Here is a 26,540-nt window from a genome sequence, read left to right as displayed (position 1 = left end):
ACTATTGCAGTGGCTTCAAAACAGGCATATTTATGCCTCCTGTACTGACAGAGCCGAACGTTTTGTAAAACCTCCACTTTTACCAGATAAGCTAATAGCTAAAAAAGAACGAGGATTTTCACAAGAAATCATTAGTAATTATGGACAAATCATAATGACTAGATGGTTAGATAACAAATGTGTGATAACAACCATGGCCTCAAATTTTCAGTCAAAAGGAGGAGGAGATACTTGCAAGATATGGAGCAAAACAGAAAAACAGTAAATTATGGTGCCTCGACCAGAAGTTATAAAACATTACAATGCCAGTATGGGAGGCGTTGATAAATTAGATTTTTTGATTTCTATATATAGAACTTTCATAAGGTCTAAAAAGTGGACCCCAAGAATGTTTACACATGCTCTTGATTTGGCATGCTGTAACGCATGGTTGAAATATCGAGAAGCAGCAAAGTTCCTCGATATAGTCCAAAAAGATACTTTTGACCTATTTCATTTTCGTTTGTATATTGCAGAAGCGCTCATATTTTGTGGACAAATGGGTAAGAAGGTTGGAAGACCATCTTCAACTGATAATTCACCCAGTTCAACCCCTCCACTTAGCAAAAAATGGTGTCAAGAATATAGACCTATCAGAGAAGTTCAATTAGATGGTAAAGGACACTTTTCTGACTTTGACGATAAACCTACACATTTCCCAAACCAGGTGTAAATTGCCGAAATGTGCTGGAAAAACACCCTTTTTTGCATTAAATATAAAGTACATCTATGTATCCAAAAAAAAACAAAATTGTTTTTTATTGTACAAATCAAAGTAATGTAAAAGAAATTTTAATACATTCAAATATAACACGCTTAAATTATTTTTTTTACCTTTGGCTCACGATGTACTATGGGTAGGTAGTACATTTTATACGTCAGCTGTCAACTAAGATATTTTATTTTTTTTTGCTATAAAAAATCTTTAAAAAAATCAATCTTTTCATAGTGCACATTTAAAAAATTTTATCTATAAAAACAAAAAGTCATGACTGAAAGGGTTAATGAAGATTATTACTAAACCTACTTTCATTAAGCGATGCAGGGCGTATAAACAAAGATAAATTTAACAGATGATTGTTAAAGATGTTCCAAATGAGTCTACTTGTTCCGATAAGTAACAGTATAATTATGACAGTTTATTAATTTTTTTATTTTCTCAACTATTAGTGTTTATTGCATAGTATATAAATTATTTTTATCACTGAATACATAGTAAGTTAAAAAATAATCCGATTCATAAAATTAATGAATATTTTATGCATACATGCAGTAACAGTTCTTCAAGAATATTTAAAAACTAACCGAAATGTCCATCTTTATTTCGTTACTGCCGACGTCGTCGGAACTCATACAGGTTCGGACACGATTTAAGTAGGTATTATATTTCGGTATTGAAATTTTGTAATTTGAATCGATTTGTGAGTATATTTTTAGTCATCTTGATGGTTAAAGGACAATAAATTATATTTATGCTGTTAATGTTGAATTAGCAATTATTTATTGTGCGATTTAAAACTATTTAAGTATATATTTTTTTTTGTATAACGACCCTATCTATACGTGATTGTGATTACTGTAACAATAACCAAGTATTTCAATAACTGATAATGAAACCAAAAATGATTCTGCTGATGAATTGGTTGAAAATACATGGAATCCTCCTCGAAAACGAAGTAAAAGAAGTCCTCTTAGCGTTGAAGTTAAAGAAATCATTTTAAATGTTTTTAAATGTGAAAGACAAGAAAATCCCGGGTTGGTGGTTGAAGATATTGTGAAAAAAGTTGCTAATAAAGTTGGAGTTTGTGATAGAAGTGTATTTACGGTGATAAAGGAATACAAAACGAATCATCAATTCGCTGGACCAAAAGTATGTCTGACCCGGAAAAAGAAGTTTGACAAAATTGATGATTTTGACAAAAATTATTTTTTGCCATTAGAAGACTGGTTCATAATTTTTTTATGAGCAACGAAATACCCACCGTTGATAAGGTTTTAAAGAAGGTGAACTATGGCCCTGATTTGCCAAATTTTTCGAAAACCACATTTTACCGAATATTGAAAAACCTAATTTTCAATACAAACGTAGGGGAAGAAACGCTCTTTTACTAGATAGAGACGACATTGTGATGTGGCGAAGAGAATATCTTCAAAAGATAAAAGCTTATAGACTTTACGTTTTGTTCTGATGACATATTTATAGTACCTACATTTGCATTCCCCAAAATTTTCAGATTTAGATAATTTAACAGTGACGAGTCACGACATATTAATAATTATATATAATTAATATATATATATATATATATATATATATATATATATATATATATATATATATATATATATATATATTATTTCAACATAATTGAGTAATGAGTATTTTTTTTGTTATTATTATTATTATGAAACTTTTTAGAATTGTACAAACAACTAAGTATAGTAAAAATTAAAAATAAAACTTATATTTTTGCAGGCACTCTGTACATAAAATTGTTGGCAAAAAAATAAATTCTTGGGTTTTTCGCCCTGTAAAAATGGTTAATATTATCGGATATCAACTAAAGGTTCTTTGTCGAGCACTTTTGCAAAATTAAAATATAAATTTCGTATTTTATAAAATAATATATATTCTGACTAAACAAAAAGATAATCCCAAATGCGGCCCTGTTGTAGGCCTACACGTGGTAATGTTTACATCTTCCTGCATCGGTTAATGAATTTTACTATAGATACGAAAACGTTAAAATATCCCTTTGACTTACAAGTTTTTTTTTCATCAGGTAAAAATTATTTTTTGGGAAATATATTGGTAAAATATATTACTTAACACCCTCAAATTATTTTTTCAAAATTGGCCTCCCTAATATATAAAAATATTGTTGAGAATTGTAGACATTGGTATAAATTACGGTGTAAATCACCATAAATTAAATTATGGTGTTGGTTGAAATAACGGTAAATATTTAAATAAAATGCAAATAAGTAATATAAAAGGAACCACTTGTTCATCCACGCAAATATAGTACTGGATTTTTGGCTCCTTGCATCTATTCAGTACAGAATCGAAGAGTGGTCGCACCTTCCACAGCTTGTAATTCTTACTTAGACTTCTAAAATTGTACACAACACAATATGTAGATTGGTTAGAAGTTTATAGATGATTTTATTTATGAATATTGTCTTATGAAATAATGCCACCTTAAATGATTTTTTCCAGTATATACTTACACGTGGAAACTTCAAACAACCAGTAATTATGTGTATTTGAAAGAATTTTTTCAGCTTTTTCAAATTGATAGGTAATAAATAATTGTGATTATTCTGAAGCGCATAAATATTGGTACAATCGATCATTTTTTCAAATAAGTCTTCTGGAAAATATTTTATGAAGTATGAAATATTTTATAAAATAAATTTCATTTTCAAGTGAAAGGTTTCCAGTGATTGTTCATCAAAGAACAAACGTTTGGTTTGAAAGTTGACGACTAGCATCCATATGATTTCATTTGTTTAAGATATTGGCATATTTCGATAAGTATCTTCGCAATTATTAGAATTTGGAGTCGGATGTTGCTCATCAATAATTATTTCCTCTATAACATCATGGAACTCGTCTGGTTGTTCAAGTATATCTATATCATCAGGTAAAGGATCTCCAATTTCTCTAGGAATTATATCTTCATGGCTACAATTACTTTCAAGGTCTTCTGTATTAGAAAGGTACTTTGTAAGAAGTTCTTTTTCGGTTAAAAATTTCCTCCTAGACATGATTTAGTAAAACAAATAAAATACCTTAAAATAATAACACTTTCCTTTAATACAATAATTGTCTACATATATTGAAGACACCAAATTTTAGGGACCTGTTATAGTCACTATAAAAAAATGTATGCCGGAAATGTTTATATACATCTAATAATATAATATTTGTACTCCAAATAAAAACATTAAATTGACTGGATGACCAATAATTTTTGGTATAATAATTATGAAATTAGGAGATCTTACCTGAATAGAGCGTGCAATGCAGTAACCACAATGTAAACAGCTATTATATTTTGATGCTTCTTTATGCTAGAAGCATTGATTACAAACCACACCCTAGATAGCTCACCTCGTGGTAACCGAAAGACGTATCAACAACTAGATGGCGCCATTCGAAAACCGTATCGAGATTTCTCATTCTCTCTCTGACTTGCGAGGAGATAGGAGTAGTGTCAGGGCCGAACTTACCCTATAGGTGTATTATCTGTGATTAGTGTTGTGAGAAGTTATAGCGGAATTTTATCAAAAAAAGGATTTTAAATAAAATGGCCTCTGTAACGCATTAGTGTGTTTACGCGGGATGTTTTAAAAGAAACGATGGAACAAATAATAATATATCTTTCTTTAAATTTTCCCTGAAAGACGTAGAGCGCACAAAAATTTGGCAAAGAAATTGCGGGAATATTGATATTTTATTGATGGATATCAGTGACCTGAAACAGAGGGTAATTTGCCAGCATCATTTTGCAGTGAAACATATTTACCAAAGTGGCCAAAGAAAATTATTAAGGAAAAATGCAGTTCCTCTAAAATTTATACAGTTAGCAACTGATTTAGGTGAGTACTCAACTTTGGAAATATTTTTATGTTTGCCTAATGCGCTTTGTCAATGAGAATAATACTGTTAAAATATATTTTATATAAAATCAGTTGATATTGAGTGATTTATATTTTTTTTTACAATTAAATCAAAAGAGATTTTTTTAATATGAATGCGTTGTTAGTATCATCATCATCATCATTGGGTATATACCAAAAGTGTTAGTGTGTGATCAAGCATCTAATAATAGAGCTTTATTTAAGCTGTTAGGCGCATGTAAGGATCAGTCTGCAATAGAAATAGGAAATCAGAGGATTTTCACTGTATTTGATACACCCCACTTATTAAAAAGTCTAAGAAATAATTTTCTTAACAAAAAGTTGACGTTTTTTGCCGATTCTAAACAAATATCGTGGCAAGATATTAAATACACATACAATATCGATAGAACCAATGTGAGAGCACGATGCATGGTGAAAATAACAGACGTTCATATAAACCCTAATAATTTTCAAAAAATGCGTGTAAAATTAGCAGCACAAATTTTTTCCAACTCAGTTGCCTCAGCAATATCAACAGCTATAGCTGTAGGGCAGTTACACACCAAAACGGCTCCTCATACTGCTGAATTTTTGAAAATTATAAATAATATTTTTGATGGTCTTAACAGCAAATATTGTAGTGATAGTAATCCAAACAGAAAGCCAATGTCAACTTTAAGCAAGTCAACTCAAAACTTAAAAGCAGGTTTAGAATATTTTAAAAAAATTAAAGTTTTTGAAAATCAGAAAGAGAGAAATAATATTCACTGTCTACACGGCTTTCAGTGGACAATTTTGTCAGTTTTATGTTTGTGGGAGGAACTTCAAAAATATAATGTGTCATATCTTTTAACATCTTTTCTGAACCAAGATCCTCTAGAAAATTTTTTCTCGATTGTCCGCAATAGGGGTGGTTACAATCCAACACCTAGTGTTAGTCAGTTAAGAATTGCCATTAAGCATAACACAAATATTAAACTAAAAATTGCTTTAGACAATGGAAATTGTGAAATAGCACAAACTGATAATTTAGATTTAACCCACGAAGTAACCAGCGTCGAAATGTCTGACAAGTCCATTGAAACCCAAACAGTTCATGTAGAAAAATCTTTAGACAAGCAAAAGGAAAATAATGACAACCAAATTTTAAGCACGCAAATTCCAGCAAATCTAGCATAACAAATTTAGAAACGTGTGCTGTTACATATGTCGCTGGTTATATTTACTATAAGATTATAAAGAATTTGAATTGTATTAAATGCCAGGAAGATTTGCTAAAAGACAATAAAATTCCATTACAGAAACACGAACTAATGTTACTTTTCAGAGATTATGGCGCAAACGAAGAAATAAAGTTTCTTCAGAGGCCATCAGATTTGTTTGTTACTAATACTACAATATTGTTAGAAAAGTTTGACGAGGCTTTTGATTTATTTAAAGTAGATAATACAGTTTTTGAAAAAATTGAAACCTAGGTGACTAAACATATTTTATTAAGTACTAATTGGCTTGAAAGCTGTGAAGACCATAAAAGAAAAATTATAAAATTCTTGGTAAAAATCAAACTTTTAAAAACTTGTCAGTGGTATAACGTTAATGAAAGTAAACAAAAAACTAAAAGGGAAAAGATTCACAGAAAATTACTTATTCTCGATAAAAGTAAAGGTAAATAAACTTCAAAATGTAAAAATTTGACAAATAAACATAAAAAAAATCAACAGACTGACAGCCACAAAAGTAAACAAACCAGAAACATCACAAATTGTACTTAAAATAAATATAAAAACGTCTTTTTTCTAACTATATCTTTAATACATGTAAATCTAAACTATATCAATGTACTGAGTCTAGGGCGTTCATAAAAATAACATGTGTTTTTACTTAATTATAGCTGATTTTTCTTTAGTTTTATGCGTGGAAGAGAATGATGCTAGATCAAAAGTATGTGTTTTATCTACAATAAGATATTAACAAGATATAATATAAGATATTAACAAGTATTTTATAATATCAGTATATCTTAAAACCTTGGAATCATATGGAAAACTTTTTTATACAGTTTAGGGAAAAATTTATTATTGATAAAAACTTGCATGTCCTAAAACTCAAAATGAAAGAATCAGATGTCAAATATTATGAGTCGTATACCAAGTTTGTTAAAGAATATTAATTCTTCTCAAGAGTAATATACCTTTATTGTTATAGCACTTTCATATAAATATGAACGTGGTTTTTAATTGTTCTCGACTTTTAATAATAAATTGTTTCGATATTGTCAATAATGAAAGTACTTCCTGAGAACAAGAAATAATAAATATTTTTTTTCCTAAAATTTTATTTTACAATCTTAGTTTGAAAAGAATTGACATTCAAATATATTTATTTACTTTGTTTTGAAATATGAACTAATTAGTGATGCTTTAAACTCTCTAATCCTGTCCATTTATCAGCTTTTACCTATTGTTTCTAGGCAGATGGCCCTCAACTATTTATATGTTGGAAATTCCCTGTCATTTAATCAAGATAAGCACTTGCATTATTCATTTTTAACGTTGGTATTTTGTGGTATTTTGTCAAAGTTAAAATTGCATTTGGTACTTAATACTACTTGCCTTTAAAACCTCGATGACGTAATTCCAGATAGTCCTCAGAAAATTTTTAAATGTAAAAAGTATTCGATCGAACAGTAAATCATATTTATTTTAGTTCACCTCTATACAATTTCTTATTTTGTACAGAATATAATTGACTTGTATATTGCCATTTCTAGATAAATTGTCAATTTTTTATAGTACAATGTTACTTTCAGAACAAAATTTATATCCTCTTCTTCTTGTCGAAGTTCCTTCTCCTATCGAAGGTTGGCCATCACCACAGCTATCCGTACTTTATTGGTGGCTGCTCTGAAAAGATCTATTGAGCTGCAACTATATCACTCTCTTAAGTTTTTCAGCCAGGAAATTCTTCTTCTACCTATGGATCTTTTACCCTTAATTTTACCTTGTATTATGAGCCTAATATCTCATATTTCGCACCTTCTGTAATGTGACCTAAATATTCAAGCTTTCTTGTGTTGATGTTCTTTATCACCTCGCAATCCTTTTGTAACATTGTAACCTTCTTAACACTTTTGCATTTGTAACTCGTTAGATTCGTTAGATCTCGTTAAATCGTGAATAGACTAAATCTGGAAATAAATTCTGTGTATTAGCTTGAAATATTTTAATTTGCATCAATTCTCGAAATTAATTTGTTTGAAAAGTTACAAAAAAGTAATTTACATGAGATGTAATTTATCACTGCTCATTGTATTATGTATTTTATATTTTGATATTTTTTTTTGTAGTGTAATGATAAATAAATAATTTTTAGAAAACCTCTACTGTTTTCATTAATCAATTTTTACCGTTTTTTCTGAAGTAAAATCGGAATTCAATAATATAGATTACAAGCACGTTAAAATTATTTGTGAAAATGCTGAATGCCATCCTTATATTGTCATCTATTGCACTAGACAATGGCCGGAGCAGGTAACTCAAATTTATTTTTCAATCTTGGCAAAGATTTGAATTAATGTCGCCACCATACAGTCTGTTAGTACTTAGGCGTGAGGGGCAAAGAGGTGTAAGTGGGCGGAGTTTAACACTGAATTCGTTTTACCCTAAGAGTGAGGTATCTATGTGTGGTTTATAATCAATGCTAGAAGTCACTGTAAACTAGTCAGTACTTATAACAGAATATCTGTGAATGTACGATATCACACAACTATAAAACGAAGCAAATTTTGGGTAGGGTGGATACTGGAAAATTATGTCTACAATTGTAGATGCCATGAGTCAAAACGTTGACAAAAATAGTGCCTCCATTACCCTAACGGCATCTAAATGATGGTAAAGTAATAAAAATAATTCGCTCTTATATATATCTTCTATTGTTGAAAATTTGTAAGTTAGCAGGACCAAGCAGCGGTGTGTTTCGTTCTTGTTTTACCGCTTTCCGTAAGGCATAAGTCAAGGCACTATATTTGTGGATGTACCTTACCAATAATTTACATTACATATATTACCATTTACCAATATTATGAATTCACTTAATCAACTGCTAAATTAAAACTAAATGTTTACCATCACTGGTTTGTTTAACTAACCTACTCCAATGATAATAAAGTCGTAGCAAGAGTTAACAAAAATAATTAACATTAAGGTCTTTTATGAAATTACGCCAAGGTAATGACACCAAGGATGATATTATATTTATTATAAAAACTATGAATCAAGTGGATCATTTGCATTAAGGATATACCAAGAATTAATTATATGAAGGCTATATACACTGTGGAAACCACTTATGGAATAAAATTGTTTGTGTCTCTATTATAGAAAATAATAAAAAACTCTGGGACACGTTAACTTTTAAATTTAAATGTGAACTTTTTAAATATAAATTTAAATGTACAGGGTGATCCACGCAAGTCTGACATAGTCCATAATCCTTGTTTTTAATGAAACACCCTGTATATTTCTATGTTTTTAAAAAATCCTTAACAACCTGATTTCATTGAACTATATCATGTAGGGTCTATAATGAATAATACAAGGTGAAATTTTAAAATTAATAATTTATCACGTGTTTGGTATTATTTTAAATAAGCTAAATACAGACAATACACTTCTACTCTAAGTGTCAGTATATTGGAGGAAATTTCTGTTTAGTAACAATGTTAACATTTTTTGTCATGAATAGGTAAAAACTGTCTAGATAGTCTGCTAATTAAAGTAAATTGGTAAATAATGCGGATTGTTATCAATCAGTTGTTGGTGTGTTGACATTTTACATTAAAATAATAAATTCCTAATTAAAAGCTAATTTTTTGCAGAAATAAAAATAAAATATTTAACTGAGACCCAACTGAGATTTTAATGATGATCGGTTCTTCTTCTTCTTAAAGTGCCTATCCGTTCCGGATGTTGGCGATCATCACGGCTATCTTTACTTTGTTTATTGCAGCGCGGAACAGTTCAGTGGTAGTCGTGTTATACCACTTTCGTAAATTTTGAAGCCAGGAAATGCGTCTTCTTCCGATGATCGGTTACGGGGAGAATTGTGAAAGTCAAGTTGAAGTAGCAAACTTATTTAATCAAAGGTATCCTTAGTTGCCTAATATTGCACAAGGTACTGTGTCTAAAATTTATGCACAATTCAGAGAACTTGGACATGTCAAACCATTAAAAAGAAAACCGAACTTCATTGAAGATGAGATATTTTGTTGTTAAGTGTAGAAGAGAATCCAACGTCAAGTTCACGTCAAATTGCACGTCAAAGTAATGTGAGTTACAAAACTGTCCTAAGGTGTCATCATAAAGAAAAACTTGATCCATATAAATTGACTTTTATGCAGGAGCTAACAGAAGACGATCCAGATCGTAGAACGGATTTCTGCGAAAGAATGATGGATAAAATTAACACAAATGAAATAGCTCTTGGCACAATTCTTTTTTCTGATAAATCAACATTTACATTGAACGGAGCGGTAAACCCACAAAACTGTAGATATTGGTCAGCAGAGAATCATTGGATTCGTGAGACATACACTCAGTATCCTCAAAAGTTGAATGTTTGGGCAGGTATTATAGATCATATTATTGGTCCTATATTTTTAAATGGTATGTTGACAGCGGAAACATATTTAAGCATGCTAAAAGACGATGTTCTTCCCCAGTTGGCTAACTTATATTCCCATCCAATAGATCCGACACTATCGCATGAAACTGTCTGGTTCCAGCAGGACGGTGCAATACTCCATTATGCTTTATTTGTGAGAAATTACTTGAATGAAATCTTCTTCAATAAATGGATTGGACGAAGGGGTACTATTGAGTGGTCAGCTAGGTCGCCAGATCTTACGCCTTTTAATTTTTTCTGTGGAGTTATCTTAAGAACAAAGTATATGCAAAACAACCAACTAGCATTGAAGACCTCAAAGAAAGGATAACTACAGAAATAAGCAATTTTACCTCAAACTTTAAAAAAAGTTCGGGACGAGTTTTATAGGAGACTGTGTTATTGCCAACAATAAGGTGGACAACATTTTAAGCATTTATTTTAACTTAATCCAATTTAAAAACATAAAAATATACAGGGTGTTTCATTTAAAATACAGATTATGGACTATGCCAGACTTGCGTGGATCACCCTGTACATTCAAATTTATATTTAAAAAGGGCACATATAAATTTAAAAGTTAAGGTATCTAAACATTTTTTATTAACTAAAATAATCACACAAACAATTTTATTCCAAAAGTGGTTTCCACACTGTATCATCATCATCAGTGGCGTTACAGCTCTTTATGAGCCAAAGCCTTCTTCAGAACAATCCTCCATTCGCCCCTGTCTCTGGCAACTCTTCTCCATGCTCTAATTCCAATAGATTTCAAATCATTTTCTAGGTTGTCTTGGTACCTAAGTCTCGGTCTTCCTCTTCTTCGTTGTCCGATCGGCCCTCTTCGGTCAAAAACTTTTCTGACTATGGCATCTTCCTCTCGTCTAATTACATGACCTATCCATCTGAGGCGTGCTACCTTAATGAATTTTACAACGCCAGGTTCTCCAAATCTTCTATACAATTCCACACTGTATATTACTCATTAATAACCACGAACGTTGGTACAAAGTCGGCGATTTACATAAACTGCAGATAACAAAATACAAATGTAAGTGGAAAAACAAATCATTCTATTAGGTTTTGAAAATTCTTTTTTTACAGAAATATATAATCTGAGGAAAACTATAAAACCTTATAATTGTCCTTAAAATTTTACCGATAGAAAATGTTTTAAAATATAAACTCAAAAGTCTAAAATCCCAACTAATATGGTACTATACTGAAGAGAAAAACAATTTTTATTTTCACAACAAAATACGAACAGGCCATTTTATTTGCTGCAGTTTCCAGAAAATGTTCTGGAATTTAACCAGAAAAAAATCTTTAACTGATAAACAATACTTGTCGGTCAGTTAAAAATAAAAAAAAATAAAAAAAATAACATTATAATTTTGAATAAATTGTATTTTTTGAAAATGATTTCAAATGATGATCGATGTAGCATAGAGACAATTATTCAATAGCCAAAAAGGCTATTTAATATAATAAAGTTGCCTATATGTACTACATTGACCTTGCGTGAGTCTTTGATAGGGTAAGACTTACCGATGTTCTAAAACTAGTAAAGAAAAGAAGCTTACCCCAAAAAACAATTAAAATTATTCGCCAATTAAACATCGGGAATAGCACTTTCATAAGAGCAAACAATAAGCTATCTAACAAGATACTTATCTGAACAGGAATTAGGCAAAGGATAGTCTCAGCCTAGACCTCTTTACTAAAAAAAATATGATTTTTGATGTCCGTCTATGTGCAGTCTATGATCCACGCAAACTGTGGATCAATTTATGTCATTGGAAAACACGAATTTAAAACTGGAAAACCAGTTTAAGACATATTAGGACATACTTCAAAGAAATCCGAGCAGGAACAACCACTACTAAGCAAACTACTACGAACGATATGAAATACTCTAAGATCAATAATAATTGGCAAAACAATTAGAGATAGAGTGTGGAGCAGCAATATCAGGACCCTGTGTAACATCCAAGACCCTATAAAATAGTCCAAAGTCAAAAAAAGGCCATGAAGAGTCCATGTTGATAAAATGGGCGATAAAAACCGAACACCATCAGACCACCCGGAAGATCCCCAAACACTGATATGAAAGATGGATGCCGAAATTTCAACTTAGGGTACAACTTAAAAAAAACAAAAAATTGCAATAAAATTAAAAATAAGAAGAATAAGAAGATTTCCGAATTGGAAATCCACATAGAGAATAAAACAAAAAATATAATTTTTATTACAACGAATTTTAGTTAATTGTAGTCAATAGTTAATGTATTACTCAATGAAGAAAAAAAAAGAAAGAAAAAACTTACCCACTCCAATTATAATAAAATCGTATTCGAGCTTATCCCAGTTATCAACAATTCTTCCACTCGGATCTATCCCCGACCATGCTTCAAAAAAACTTAACATGAACACCAAAAAGCCGCAAACTATTTTCGCACCCGTGCACATTTTTACTGACATTCATTGCTGATATCAAAAAGCGTCTGTATATTTTTTTATCACAAGAACTAAGGACAAAATTTAAGTAAGGTGAGTGGTTGAGAAACAACCTGTTGTTCCTGACTTTAAAATCGGTTTTTAACGGAGAAAATATTTAGTACCTATTTCGTAATAATATAGCTGCCGGCCAGCGGTCGTCAAACTTATAAGTTGTGCTTCTTGTTATAGTCTACAAGGCTTTTTAAATATAAAATTGTTCTATAGAAATAGGACAACCAAATATCAATTGCAATTGCATAAAAGGTGATAAAAAATGGTTTAAAAAAATGCAACCTGTATTTTTTAGTTATAATCATTATTATACTGGTAAATATATTTATAATATCAACACTAGGAACACTGGAGATCTTAATATAATTGCCTTTTCTCAATTTTTTTTTAGCTTATTAAATTTTCTAGTTTGGATAAATATGCTAAAAAATAATAATAATAAAAAGGTAAAATTGAGTACACCAGTGACTACAGGTTGTTTTATTCAATTGGTTATTTTGTTTTAGTTATCTTTATACAGTCGACTCTCGACAACTGAAACGTTAATAAGTCTAAATTCTCAATAATTGGTACTTTTACTCTGGTCCTGTTTCAAAGGGAATAAAATAAAATCTTAACTTCCGAAAGAGTTCGAAATTGCAAAGACCACACATACTTAAAAGTAAGGACATAATTTTAGCGTAGTAGACCCAAGGCAACTCCGTCAAAACAGATTTCGGACGAATTTGCTGACTTCCAGATGTCTAAAAGAGTCTATTAAATGCCGAAGAAAAAATATTCCAATCAGTGGAACTTTCTTCCAGGAGAAGGCCCTAACTTTCGCCAGTCTTTTTTTTTTTTGGACTGAGGTGGAAAGGTTCTAAACCGACTAGGGAAGGTGTCCCTAGTACTGTTGGATTCGATCCGGAAAGGAGCGCATGCTAGGACATAGCCTCCAAAGTATGGATTATATTCGCCACATGCACCCCTGACCAGTCGCCTACCAACTAAAAACCACCCCTTCTTCGGACAAGGCACCCCCGGACGAGTTCAATCGGTGAACGAAACATTGAGATGCCTTGTGCAGTCTGAAAATTTGGGAGAAAATTGTAAAAGGGTTCTTACCTAAAAACGATAAGAACCACTTAAAATGATATGCAGAGACGGTATTGTGGGGAAACAAAATATGGGTTCATAAAAAGTGCAGGTGTGTTCAGCCTGAAAAGGAAGGAATGTGAATTAAAAGAGGCATGAGGTCGTGAAAACTACGTACGTAATATAATTACAGATCTGGCTGTAAAGGTGCCGTCTATTCCGTCGTGCAGCCGAGCTGTAAAGAACTCATGACAGCGTATTATGTAATTTGTTACCTCAACCACCCTGTTCCTGTCTCGCTCTTTCTAGCGTCTCCTTTTTCTTTATAATTTGCGTAATTATGTCGACAGTAACGTCGTAGGATTCTTTGTTTTGCGTCGCTTTCTGTATCAGATTGTTGGGCGTTATCGCTCCTAGCCTTGATATTAGATTATTCCGTTCTCTTTGGAAAGTAGTGCAAGCAAAAATGCAGTGTTCTGCGTCGTCTATGACACCACAATCTATACAAAAATCATTTGTTGTCTTCTTTATTCTATACGTGTACGACCTAAAGGAGCCATGACCGGTGAGAAATTGTGTAAAAAAATAATTTAACCTTCTGAACCTACCTTTAGACCAAGTTACCACATCAGGGATTAACATTTTGGTCCATTGTGCCTTCTCCGTTTGTGCCTCCCATTCATTTTTCCATATTTGGAGCATATGTGATCTTACTTCGGATTTTATTTCCGGTAAATGACCGTTTTCTCTGTCATATAAAGTGTCTCTTTCTTTAGCTAGGAGGTGAATGGGAAGCGTACCTGTTATGACCTGTAGGGCAATCGTAGAAGTAGTCCGGTATGCGCTTGCTACCTTTAGTAGAGGCTTCCTTTGTGCCTTTGCAAGCAGTTCTTTATACTTAGCCATTCTCAGGGCTTCGTACCATACGGGAGCGCCGTATAAGAGGGTAGAATGCACAATCTGAAGGTACATTCTTCTTTTGAGGGCACTTGGACCGCCGATATTTGGCATAATTTTTATTAATGCCGCGGTTCTCTCTTCTGCTCTTTGGACTACTTTCATCAGGTGCTTTGTAAATCTTAGACCTGTGTCTAGTTGGATGCCCAGATATTTAGCACAGTACGTAGGCTCTATACTTGTACTACCTACTACAAAAGCCAGGTTTGGGCGGGCTCTAGGGCCTTTCAAGATCAGAATTTCTGTTTTTTCTGTTGCCAACTCTAGATCTTGTTTCACCATCCATCTTTTGACTTTTCTACAGCTTCTGTTGACTAACATTTCTAACTCCAACTTTCGCCAGTCTAGGTTACAAAGACTTTAGAGCCAGCAGCCTTTGTGAGGACTGGAAAAAAATCTTATCGGATTAATTGTCCAGTTTGTCAGCAGAAGGAATTTACAAAGCCAACGAAACATGTCTGTTTTATAGATATATGGCAAATAAAATATTGGAATTCAAAAACAATCAGTGTCATGGTGGAAATGAAAGCAAGGAGAGAATAACTGCTTTACTTGCTGTAAACATGACAGGATCAGACAAACGTGTACCTTTCGTCATTGAAAATTTAAAAAAGCTGACTATTTTAAAAATGTCCAATCTTTGCAGTGCTGTAAACTGCTAATCTAAAAGCCTGGACCATGAGTGAAATTTCTAAGGCATGGCAATTGGCTTGGGATGAAGAAGTTGTCACGAAAAGGAAAAAAGCGTTACTGTTTATCGACAACTATACATGAATGTGTTAAGTTCTCACACATTATGTGTGAGACACTCACTCATAATTGTTTATTTAGGTGCTGGCTTAATTTTAATATGAAAATAAGTTATATGTAAATTTATCAATTAATATAAATACTATGTGTGTATGCAATCAAATTACGGTACCTGTGATGTTGATGTATACTTCTTCTTCTTCCTCAGTGCACTGGGTTGATTCGGGAACAAAATCTTCTCACAAGGTCACGTGGTCAGGTTAAAATACTGAAGTGTTTGTCGCGCCGATTTATACAAGACTATGTCTAAACTCAGATTGAAAATGCGTGTCGTCCCGTAGCTTGCTCCCTTAAGACTAGGGGGGGGGACTGTACAGGTCCGTATTAATTTACGATGACAAGACATACACACACGTTAAGTAAAGAATTAAAATATAAAAATAAAATAATAAAAATTATTAATAAAAACTGAGAATATATGTGGAGGGACGTAACAATACAGCTTATGGATATATTAAAAGATTAAATATCTTCCACCTAATAGGATGTCAAAGCTGCAGCATCTCGACTTAAGCAAAAAAGTGCAAAAACGTTAACACTTTAACTTTGAAAAAAGTTTAAAGGTAAATATTGCACCAAGGTGGATAAATTTTTTGTTTAACAAATGGAAGAGGTTCGTAATTTGCTCGAGACAGATCAACATGCTTCAGGCAATAAGGTTTGTGAAAAAGTCTTGGGATGGGATAGACCAATTTCAAAATCTCGTGAACCTGACGCACCCCTGACGATGAAATCAGACATTGCTGAAAACATTTAATTCTCTTCAGTGCGCTCTTCTAGCAACACAGAGTCAAACTAGTTTTTGCATTAGTAAAATAGTTGGAGTATTTATTATTTTTATTCTTTTTAACAGTTTTTTTTAATACTTGATATTAAATTCTCTATAAAATTAAACAACGCAAGGTTTTTAGGATTTATTTTTTTGAGATTCTTGTGGTTTTAAAATGTGTCTATCTACGGCCACTGTGAGTAATTGTTTTGCTTCTTATGGATTCGTAAACAATTTAGTTGCAGAAGAAAAATATAATGAACCAGAAGATATTGTTTCTGAATGGACTGCTATTAAAATGCATTTGGACGTCCCCAATCTTCAGTCCGAAGAGTTTATTGCTGTTATTAACAAATGAAGAAATAGTGGTGGAAGTAACAATGCTCAAGAAAAATTTATAAAATGAAGAAAAACTTGACAGCTGTCACCTATCTGTTAGGTCTGCTAAACAACCAAGCTGTTCTAGAGATTTTGAGATTGTTTTTATGATGATATTAGGGGGTTATGGTCCGACAATTTTCAATTAAAGGTGACTAATCTATAAATTGAACTAAGAGCTAACGGCAAACATGCGAAATCTCAGAAGTAAATTCTTACCGGGGTCATTTTTATTGTGTATGATTCGCCCATGTAAATAAGTAAAAAAGTAAGTTAGCCCCATAAAATTTGCCCCCGTAACACGTAAATTGGTGAGATTCACGAGCGTATAGTTAGACAAGTTCATTGAATAGTTTCAAACATCGTTAAACTTATCAACATTTCGCTGGTCTATATATATTTACGTTCTTAGAAAGAACGGGAATGAGAGAAATATAATATTTTAGTTTAATCGTTTCACATTCAATATGTGCATAGGCGTAGTGTGTTCTATTTCTTGAGAATATATTTATTAAATAGACTTTATTATTAACTTTAAAATAGTATTAAGGTAAGTAAAGTAAATTTGGGGTAAGTTTATGTTATATTATAATTTGTTGATTACAGGTTTCCCAAATATACTTTGTTTTTGACTTGCTCAAGATGCAAGGTGGTTTTTGATGAGTCTGGGTAGTGAGCCGCTCTTTTTCTCAGCGGCGAAACAATCTTTTCTGTCTTTGTTGCCACGCTCCCTGTTCTTGATCAGAATACAACCCCGAATGACTCAACATACAATCTATATCTCAAAAGTATGATAACCAGCAATTTAATTTTTATATAAAAGCAAAAGTCTTTATTTTATATTATTAGCAAAATTAAGATTACAAAATGTTTGTCGAAATTACATGCCTAAAAAACTTTTTTGTCTCCTCTTTATTTACAATCTGTTCTTAGTATACTAATAATAAGTAAAATTTTTGACAATTATTGCGTCGGACATGTAGTTATTTTCTCCAACAAGAAAATACCTTGAATATTAGTTTACAAAACTAAAACTATGTATTACTATTATTGAACTAAATCTAGTACTTAAGTTCGTTAGTTTTAATCGTTTTCAGCGATGCACTTCACTTGACGTTTCGTGTAGCTCACGCACTAGAACATTGTGAAAGCTTTAGAATGTGTTCGATTGTAAGAGGAATATCACAAACATAGCACAGTTGTCGTTGTTCTTTCTTCATTAGGTACTGTTCTATTCTCAAGCAGTGTTGTATAACTTGATCTTGTCGTTTTTGGGGCATTATCCCTGTGATGCGTCAGTATATTCAGAGGTGTCATCCTGAATACTAAAATCTTGGTTTATTTTACTAAGTATTTTTTTCTTGATTTTTGTAATTCTAGATTTAATTGCTCTTTCGTTCAACATGGGATATATTTCAGTTAGCATATGTCCCAACCCTTGCATATCCTGTGTGTATTCTAGGACCAGTTCTACTGGGGTGGAAGAACCGTGAACGTCTTCTAAGAATGCTAGTAATTGGGTGTAATGTAGTATATATGGTGGTGATGCATACTGGATAAATTCTTTGACTGGTTGTAATAACGACTCAATATTAGTAGTTTCTGAAGTGGATTTGTCGAACATGTCAAGAGAAAGAAATCGTGAGCACAATCAAACAAAGGAAGCTTAAATATCTAGGCTACATATTGAGACACGATAAGTACCGTCTACTGCAATTGATTGTCCAGGGGAAAGTAGACAGTAAGCGAGGGCCAGGCAGGACCAGACACTCGTGGCTCCAAAATCTGCGGAAGTGGTTCGGGCTCACATCGGTCGAACTATTCAGAAGCACCGCAAACAAGATTAGAATTGCCATATTGATAGCCAACGGACAGGACACTTGAAGAAGAAGAGGAAGTGGATTTGTCTAATTTGATAATTTTTTTCTTTTTTTTAATTTGCACTGGTTTTGGTTTCGTGAATTCTGTTGGTATAGTTTCTGTAGGAGTGGAGCAAGTTGGGGATTACACTTTTGAGTAAGATCGTTTATTTTTATTATCTATAGTTCCTACTGCGATGGTGTACTCTGACTTCTGTTCTTATTTCATCTAGTGCCGGTAAAATTATGGCTTGGTTTTTTGTTGGGAATTTTGTTATTGGTTGTTGCTTAGTGATGGTAGAATAAGTAATGTTTTGCTGATCGGGATTAATTGATAAACCCCTGTAGTCAGAAGTACCTTCTTTCATTTTGTCAAATTTAATCTTCTTCTTCTTCTTATGGTGCCTATCCGTTACGGATATTGGACACTAACATGGCTATTCTGACTTTGTTGACTGCTACCCTGAAAAGTCCGATAGTGGTTAAGTTAAACCATTTTCGCAGGTTATGCAGCCAGGATATTCTTTTTCGTCCTGGACCTCTTTTCCCATGCACTTTTCCTTGAAGTATGGTCCAAAGTAGGTTATATCGTTGTTCATTGCGCATTATATGGCCCAGGTATTCTAGTTTGCGACGTTTTATGGTTACGACTAGTTCGTACTCTTTTCCTATTCTATGTAGTACTTCTTCGTTGGTAACTCTGTCTATCCAGGAAATCCTTAACATATACCTATAGCACCACATCTCAAATGCTTCGAGTCTCTTCAGTGATGCTTCAGTTAAGGTCTATGACTCCACGCCATATAATAAAATGGAGAATACTTAGCATTTTAGTAAACGAACTTATATTTCCAATTTTATATCATGGCTGTTAAAGATTTTTTTCATTTTGACGAAAGCTTATCTTGCCTTCTCGATCCTTATCTTAATTTTCGTCGATCGGTCCCACTGTTCATTTAAGTTTGCACCCAGATAACAAAAGTTGGTGATTTGTATTATAGGTTGTTGGTTAACTAGTAATTGACCGGGTGGTACCATATTTTTGCTTATAACCATGTATTTGGTTTTTTTGATGTTAAAATCAAGCCCAAATCTGCTACTTACTTGTACCACCCTGAAGACAAGTGTCTGCAGACCTTTAAGACTGTCTGCAAAAATGACATCAGTGTATCTTATGTTGTTCAATCGTTCTCCATTTATAAGTATTCCCTCGTCTATGTCCGACTTTATATTTGTGTTTATCACTGTAACGAGTTATTTGTGTTTTTACGGATGATATTTCTAACAAGTCTATCTCGAGTATAATATTGAGCACGTATCCCTGGGCATTTCCTATTTTGCGCAGAATCATAATCTTTGGACGATTTCAAGCTTTGAATTACCAGCAGCACCCCAGAGTTCTAATTCGTATATTCATACCAGCTTTATGATTAATTTGTAGATTAGGAGTTTATTTTCTGTTTTTAGTCTAGATTTCCTGCCAATCGGCCAGTACATTTGGTGCCGTTTTAATCCCAATTGTTTACTCTTTATAAAAATGTGTTCCCCACGTCATACGTCGATCTAAATACATACCAAGGTACTTTACGTCATTGACCTGTTGAAGCAGTTACATTCATTATAACTGGTATCCAGGCATCCTTTTTCATACATAATGTGAGCTTAACTGAGGAGTTTCATTTTTTATGCTACGGACTTGCTATAGATAGGCATTTAAAGATCCCACAATAAACGAATTACGAATTTGTAAAATGTAGAAAATGCCGTATAATAAATAAAAATATAAAGGGAAACTAATCATCATCAATAAGCGTATATTTGTCCACTATTGAACGTGGCCCAGCCGTAAAATTTTCCACCTATTTATCTCTTGAGCTTCTTGTATCCAATTTGTGGTGATGCGCTGTTTCGATATGCCTCTTGTCTTGGTCACCATTACATAATCTTTCTGGTTCATCTATCATCCGTCAATCGGGCAACATATCCGGCCCAAGCCCCTGCCTATTCTTTTAACTGCATCCTTGACTCCTATTCTTCTTCTTATTTTAAAGGTTTGGTACTTTATATCTAATGGTAATACCTAACATTGATCTTTCCATAGGGGGTTAGGTAGCTCTTATTTTAGTTATTGTCCCTTTTGTAAGAGTTAGTATTTCTGCCCCATATGTAGGTGGGGTAAGGAACGGTAAAACACATTGGTTAAAAACCTGTCTTTTTAAACCAACTGGAATATTAGACTTGAAAATGTTGTTCAATCTACTTAAGGCAGCCCGTGTGAGACCTATCCTTCTTTGTATTTCAGTTGTCTGATTATCTCGGCCTGAGCAAATTTAAAAGATAAAAATTCTTTGAAGAATCACCAGCAAGATATTAGCTAAGGGAAATAACATATACTACTTTACAAAAATTATAAAATACAATTTAATAAATAAAATTAATTTCTGTTCCGTTTCAAAAGTTTTATATCTCTACAATATTGTTTTCCAAATTTAATAAAACCGATTAACTTTCAATTAATTCTAATTCTAAAATTCAAACGATTGTCAAACAAGCTGGCCAAACTATCTCCTTCTGCTCATAAAACGAAATCTAGGTCACACGTCCTAACAATTATCCTATCTCCTTTTGGATACTGGATTCTCCTAGCCTAAGCTTCTGCCGATACAAGTAATAATTTATTTGTACTTAAAAATTCTGTAAACATTTATTTCTGCATTTCTCCCAATAAGCATTCACGGAACAGCCACTGCTACCACTACCACATTTTTGAACAAATTACTTTTTCACCGTTCAAAACTACCGGAACGCAATTCCCTTGTCAGGATTAGACGTTAGTCCTTTCACGGGCAGCAAACGATTTCTTATTTACATTTCCCAAACATACGAATTCTTCTTACCCTCTCTATTTTTAACCAATGATCTTTTAGTATGTCAAACAGACAAACAGAATATTAAGTTCCTACGGAATCCCTCAAATTTATATTTTTCTTATTTTTGATATACACCTAACAATAGAATCTGCATAAATTAACTGTTTAAACTTTCCCTTATTTGAAAGACAAAAGCCGTTAATCGCTATTTGTACACTCCATATCATTAAAAATTCGACAATCAGCTTTTTAATTCACCATAAGTCTAAAATAAGTCCACATCACTTTTTTTAAATCAATTAAACCCTATAGTTCATTCCGCCATTATATATATATATATATATATATATATATATATATATATATATATATATATATATATATATATATATATATATATATATATAAGAAAAAAGAAGTACTTGTGACTCGTTTGGAACAAATATATAAATGTTTTGGATGGGTTGGAGTCAATAAAAGGGCTATTGGTTAACTATTTTTTTATTCTCGAGCTTTCAATTGTGTTTACAATTATTATCAAGAGCTAAAAAAGACAAAATACTTACAAGGTTGAACTAAAAAGAAAAAACAATTTTTGTTAACTTACCAAATAAAAATTAGTTTAGTAAAAATTACTGCTAATACATTTTCAAAATATTTAATACAAAAATGTTTCAATCCAATAAATGTTTCTCCGAAAATTTTTTTATAATTTTGAAAACATTTTTTTTAATACAAAAATAATTGAATTTATAAATAAGTTCAAATAGCAACCAATTACAAATAGCCTCAATGTCATAAATGCCAACATAAAATTTTTATTTTTGACAAATATATTGCCAAAAGTAAAATTTCGTTTAAACATTCTTTTTTGTTTAGTAACAAAAAGAAGAAGATTTATTCACCGTTGACAGATGTCTGAAAAAATGTGACAGATATATGGAGAATTAAATATGACATTTTACAAGTTTTATATATAAATCATAAAGAAAAAATATAATTATAAATTTTGCTTAAATTTTGAATTTCTGATCGTTTGTTTAAACTATTATCACTTTTGCTAATACAAACCATTTCCAAAAAAGTCCTTTTAAATTTATTACTTTCATTACATAAAATTTTAATGTTATCAAAATCCATAATATGGTCTTTATCGATTACATGCTCTGCCAAAGCACAAGATGGTTTTTTAATTCTGCAATTGCAATTATGCAATCGTAAATTAATCTATTTTGAGTCGCTAGGGCAGATAAAACGTTAAACTGCGATTTACTGCTAATAAGAACTATATTATTGTATAACAAGGTGGATTCCAAATTATATTTGGCACAACCAAAAATTACATGATCTAGGTCACCTTCTACTCCACATTCCACACAGTTTTTATTCTCGATCACATGAATTCTTGCCCGATGAGCAGGAAAATAAGGTCTAAGATAACGCCTAGGGACATTATAAGTTCTATGCCAATGTGCAACAGGGACAGTTGTGTGTAAAGAAGTGTATCTATTTGGTTTGGTAAAACAAAACTCAGACCATAGATGACTCCATTTATATTTCAATACTGCCTTGCGTGAATCAACCAAATCAGAAATACTGGGTAGATATTCTGTGGTATCCACTGAATAAATACTTAATCTGGCTAGTTGGTCCACATGTTCATTATGTTTAATTCCACTGTGTGCTTTGGCCCATATAAATATCACCTTTTTTTATTAAGTGTTTCACTAATTTTTTAAATAATATTATGTAGGGATTGATGTATGTGGTTGGAAAACAAGGTTGGTTAATGGCTGTGAGAACTGACATGGAATCTGAAACAATAATGACGAAGGATTCCGTGTTAGAAACAAAAAGTAGGGCTTGATATATGGCAATTGCTTCCGCACTAAATATGGAAATATTTGCTTTTAATTAGAACATTTTTTCTACCTTCTCCATGGTGATGTAAAAGGCATATCCTGTACCGTCTTCTGATTTGGAGGCATCAGTGTAGATAGTACTGTAGTAATCCCAATTGGTTAAGATAAGTTTACATAGTTTGGTTTAATAAATTTAACGCTATAAAAAAAGTTTCAAAATCATTTATGTCTGTGTGTGATTTTAAATTAATAGCTTCATCAGCAGAAACTCTGTTTTCTCTAAGAGCTTCACATAGGGTTGGAGAGTTTTTCTTTATCTAATATTTATTAGTTAAATCATAATTGTTTAAATTTATTAATTCGGTACTTATTAATACTAAAAACTACACATTAAGAGAACTATTGAGGACTGCTGGTTTACGCACAAATGGTCACTCTTTGTTCCGATTAAAACAAGAAGAAACATCGTCAAGTTAAAGTACAACAACAGCAGTGTAATCACCAAAACATTACCATGGAATTACAATTAAACAACTTGCATAATATAATAAACGAATTTTTGTTCAAGTGATTATATAACTGATAAAATTAAATAAAATCGTAAAAAAAATTCCTACCGCTTTTAAAAAATATTTGTATGCATTTAAATAAGAATAAGCATCACTTAAATTTAATCCTAATATTGGATCTAAAAGTGTTTCTTTGTAGCATTTCAGTTATTGGCAGTTGATGTTGAGACGTGAATTTCTGTTTCAAAAACTATTTTCAAATACATTTTTGTACTTTAACAAACAGTTTACTTTGTTATATTACAAAAAAAGGACATTTTAAAGGACGTTGGAATGGACATAAAAAATGTACCGCCAAAGTAATAGAAGAGCAAAAAAAGTTAAAAAGTTCCTAGATAACAAATGTAAAATAAAAAAAAACATTTGAAAAATAATATATTGAAGGGTGTAAAGAGTAACAAATAGACAAGATATCTTTAAGATAGTTGAAACTTCGTAACATCATAAACGTAACATTTTTGTTGTCTTCAAATTATTATTTTATTCCTAATTTCTTTGGATTTCGTTTATTTGTTAACTCTCAGCTTTGTTTTAATATTTTTCTTCTAAAATAGTTGGCGTTAAACTTTTTTTATACCTAAAAATTATCTTACATTGGTGAAACTATTAGCACGTGTCAACGAAGCTCCCCAGTTTCTGATAGTCAAGAATAGAATTGGATTTGAAAATATTTAAAGTCTTTTTTAAATATTATGTTTACATGGGATTAAACCACAAATGTTTGTTATGAAAATTACATTTTATAGTTGTTATTTGACAAGATTGACTTTAGATTTCTACTCCAGAAGTCGTTTTCAAAAAAATATTATCTTTAAATAGTGAGCTGTTATTAAAACCAATAGTTGTTCTGTGGTTATGCTTTCCGAACTTAACTGTTGATAGGTGTCAGGTTGTGGAACTCTAGAGCCAAGGTTAATACTATTACAAGAATTTATATTACTAGTCTTTCGGGTTGAACCGTGTCGATTATCATTGCGCCGAGATTTATATATATATATATATATATATATATATATATATATATATATATATATATATATATCTATATATATATATATATATATATATATATATATCTATATATATATATATATATATATATATATATATATATATATCTATATATATATATATATATATATATATCTATATATATATATTATATATATATATATATATATATATATCTATATATATATATATATATATATATATATATATATATATATATATATATATATATATATATATATATATATATATCACGAGTTTATTACTGCCGCCGTTTCCCGCAACCTAGCTTCCAACGCTTGCGATCGTTCCAGTCATCTACTTGTAGACCCCTATCTTCCATTGCACCTTTTACTTCTTGTCTGCACGAGCTTCTTGGTCTTCCTTTTTTCCTGCGGTTGGTGGGGATCCACTGTAACATTCTCTTTGGCCATCGTTGATCATTCATCCTTTCTACATGGCCATACCATTTCAGCCTTTTGCATTATATAGTTTCCAGGACGTCAATGTCTATGCCCATACGCTCTCTGTTTTCAGTATTCCTTACTCTATCTCTTCTAGTGAGTTGGCAACATCTTCTCCAATAATTCATTTCCATTGCTTTTATTTTGGATGCGTCATTTTTATTTATTACCCAAAGCTCTGAACCATATGTAGCAATGCTTTCTATGATACTTTTGTATATCCTAATTTTTGTGTTTCGGGTGATGAGGTTATTCCAAAGTATACTATTCAGTTGACGTATTGCTGAATTTCCTTGACCAATTCTAGTAGCTATTTCTTTCGTATTCCGACCATTGTTTGTAATGTTTGCACCGAGATATTTATAGCTATCAGTATTTTGAATTTGTTTGCTTCCTAGTTCTAAGTGCTTTCCTTCACCTCCCACTACTACGTACTCTGTTTTTGATTAATTAATTGATAAGCCCCACTTAGTATATTCTTCATCTATTTTTCGTAACATGTAGTGGATATCATCTTGATCTTCTGCAAGTATTACTTGGTCATCAGCAAAATGCAAGCTGTACAGTGTATGGTCTCCAATTTTAACACCCATAGGTTCACATTTTCTTTTCCAAATATCCAAAACCCCCTCCAAATAAATCTTAAAGAGTGTAGGTGCAATACAGCAGCCTTGGCGAAGACCTTTGGTCACTTTTATCTTTTTTGTCACTTTTTGTCCAATCTTTATTACACTCGTCATATCATCGTACAACTCCCTTACAGCATTAACGTAAACCGGTGGAATATTCTTGTCTTCTAGCACCTGCCATAGCTTGGCTAATGGGACACTGTCGTACGCTTTTTGAAGATCAGTAAATACCATGTGTGTCTCCATATTATGTTCCAAACGCTTTTCTATTGTTTGTTTTAGGCAGAAAACATTGTCTATACAAGAACGACCAGTACGAAAACCACTCTGATCTTCAGCGTCTTCCCAGCAATCTTCAATTCGGCTTTTAATTATCTTCCCGTAGACTTTACAGATTGAGTTAGTTACACTAAGCCCTCGGTAGTTCTTACAATCTTTTCTGTCGCCT

At 31.9% G+C, this 26,540-nt stretch overlaps 2 protein-coding genes across 2 annotated transcripts in view; one reads left to right on the top strand and one right to left on the bottom strand.

Moving 5' to 3' along the window:
* LOC140439503 (glucose dehydrogenase [FAD, quinone]-like) overlaps positions 1 to 12,936 on the bottom strand; it is a 51,505-nt gene extending 38,569 nt beyond the window's left edge. Inside the window, exon 1 of the mRNA XM_072529450.1 lies at positions 12,657 to 12,936. Coding sequence (XP_072385551.1) covers positions 12,657 to 12,810 — 154 coding nt within the window. The 5' untranslated portion in view covers positions 12,811 to 12,936. The remainder of the gene's footprint in view (positions 1 to 12,656) is intronic.
* The window catches only part of LOC140439504 (uncharacterized), a 177,302-nt gene continuing 154,972 nt past the window's right edge, over positions 4,211 to 26,540 (top strand). The window contains exon 1 of the mRNA XM_072529452.1: positions 4,211 to 4,644. Within this exon, the coding sequence (XP_072385553.1) occupies positions 4,506 to 4,644 (139 nt within the window). The 5' untranslated portion in view covers positions 4,211 to 4,505. The remainder of the gene's footprint in view (positions 4,645 to 26,540) is intronic.

Source organism: Diabrotica undecimpunctata, chromosome 4 (genome assembly GCF_040954645.1).
Source record: "Diabrotica undecimpunctata isolate CICGRU chromosome 4, icDiaUnde3, whole genome shotgun sequence".
Taxonomy (NCBI): Eukaryota; Metazoa; Arthropoda; class Insecta; order Coleoptera; family Chrysomelidae; genus Diabrotica; species Diabrotica undecimpunctata.
The sequence above is the reverse complement of the archived record's forward strand: the minus strand, read 5'-3'. Positions and strand labels throughout refer to the sequence as shown.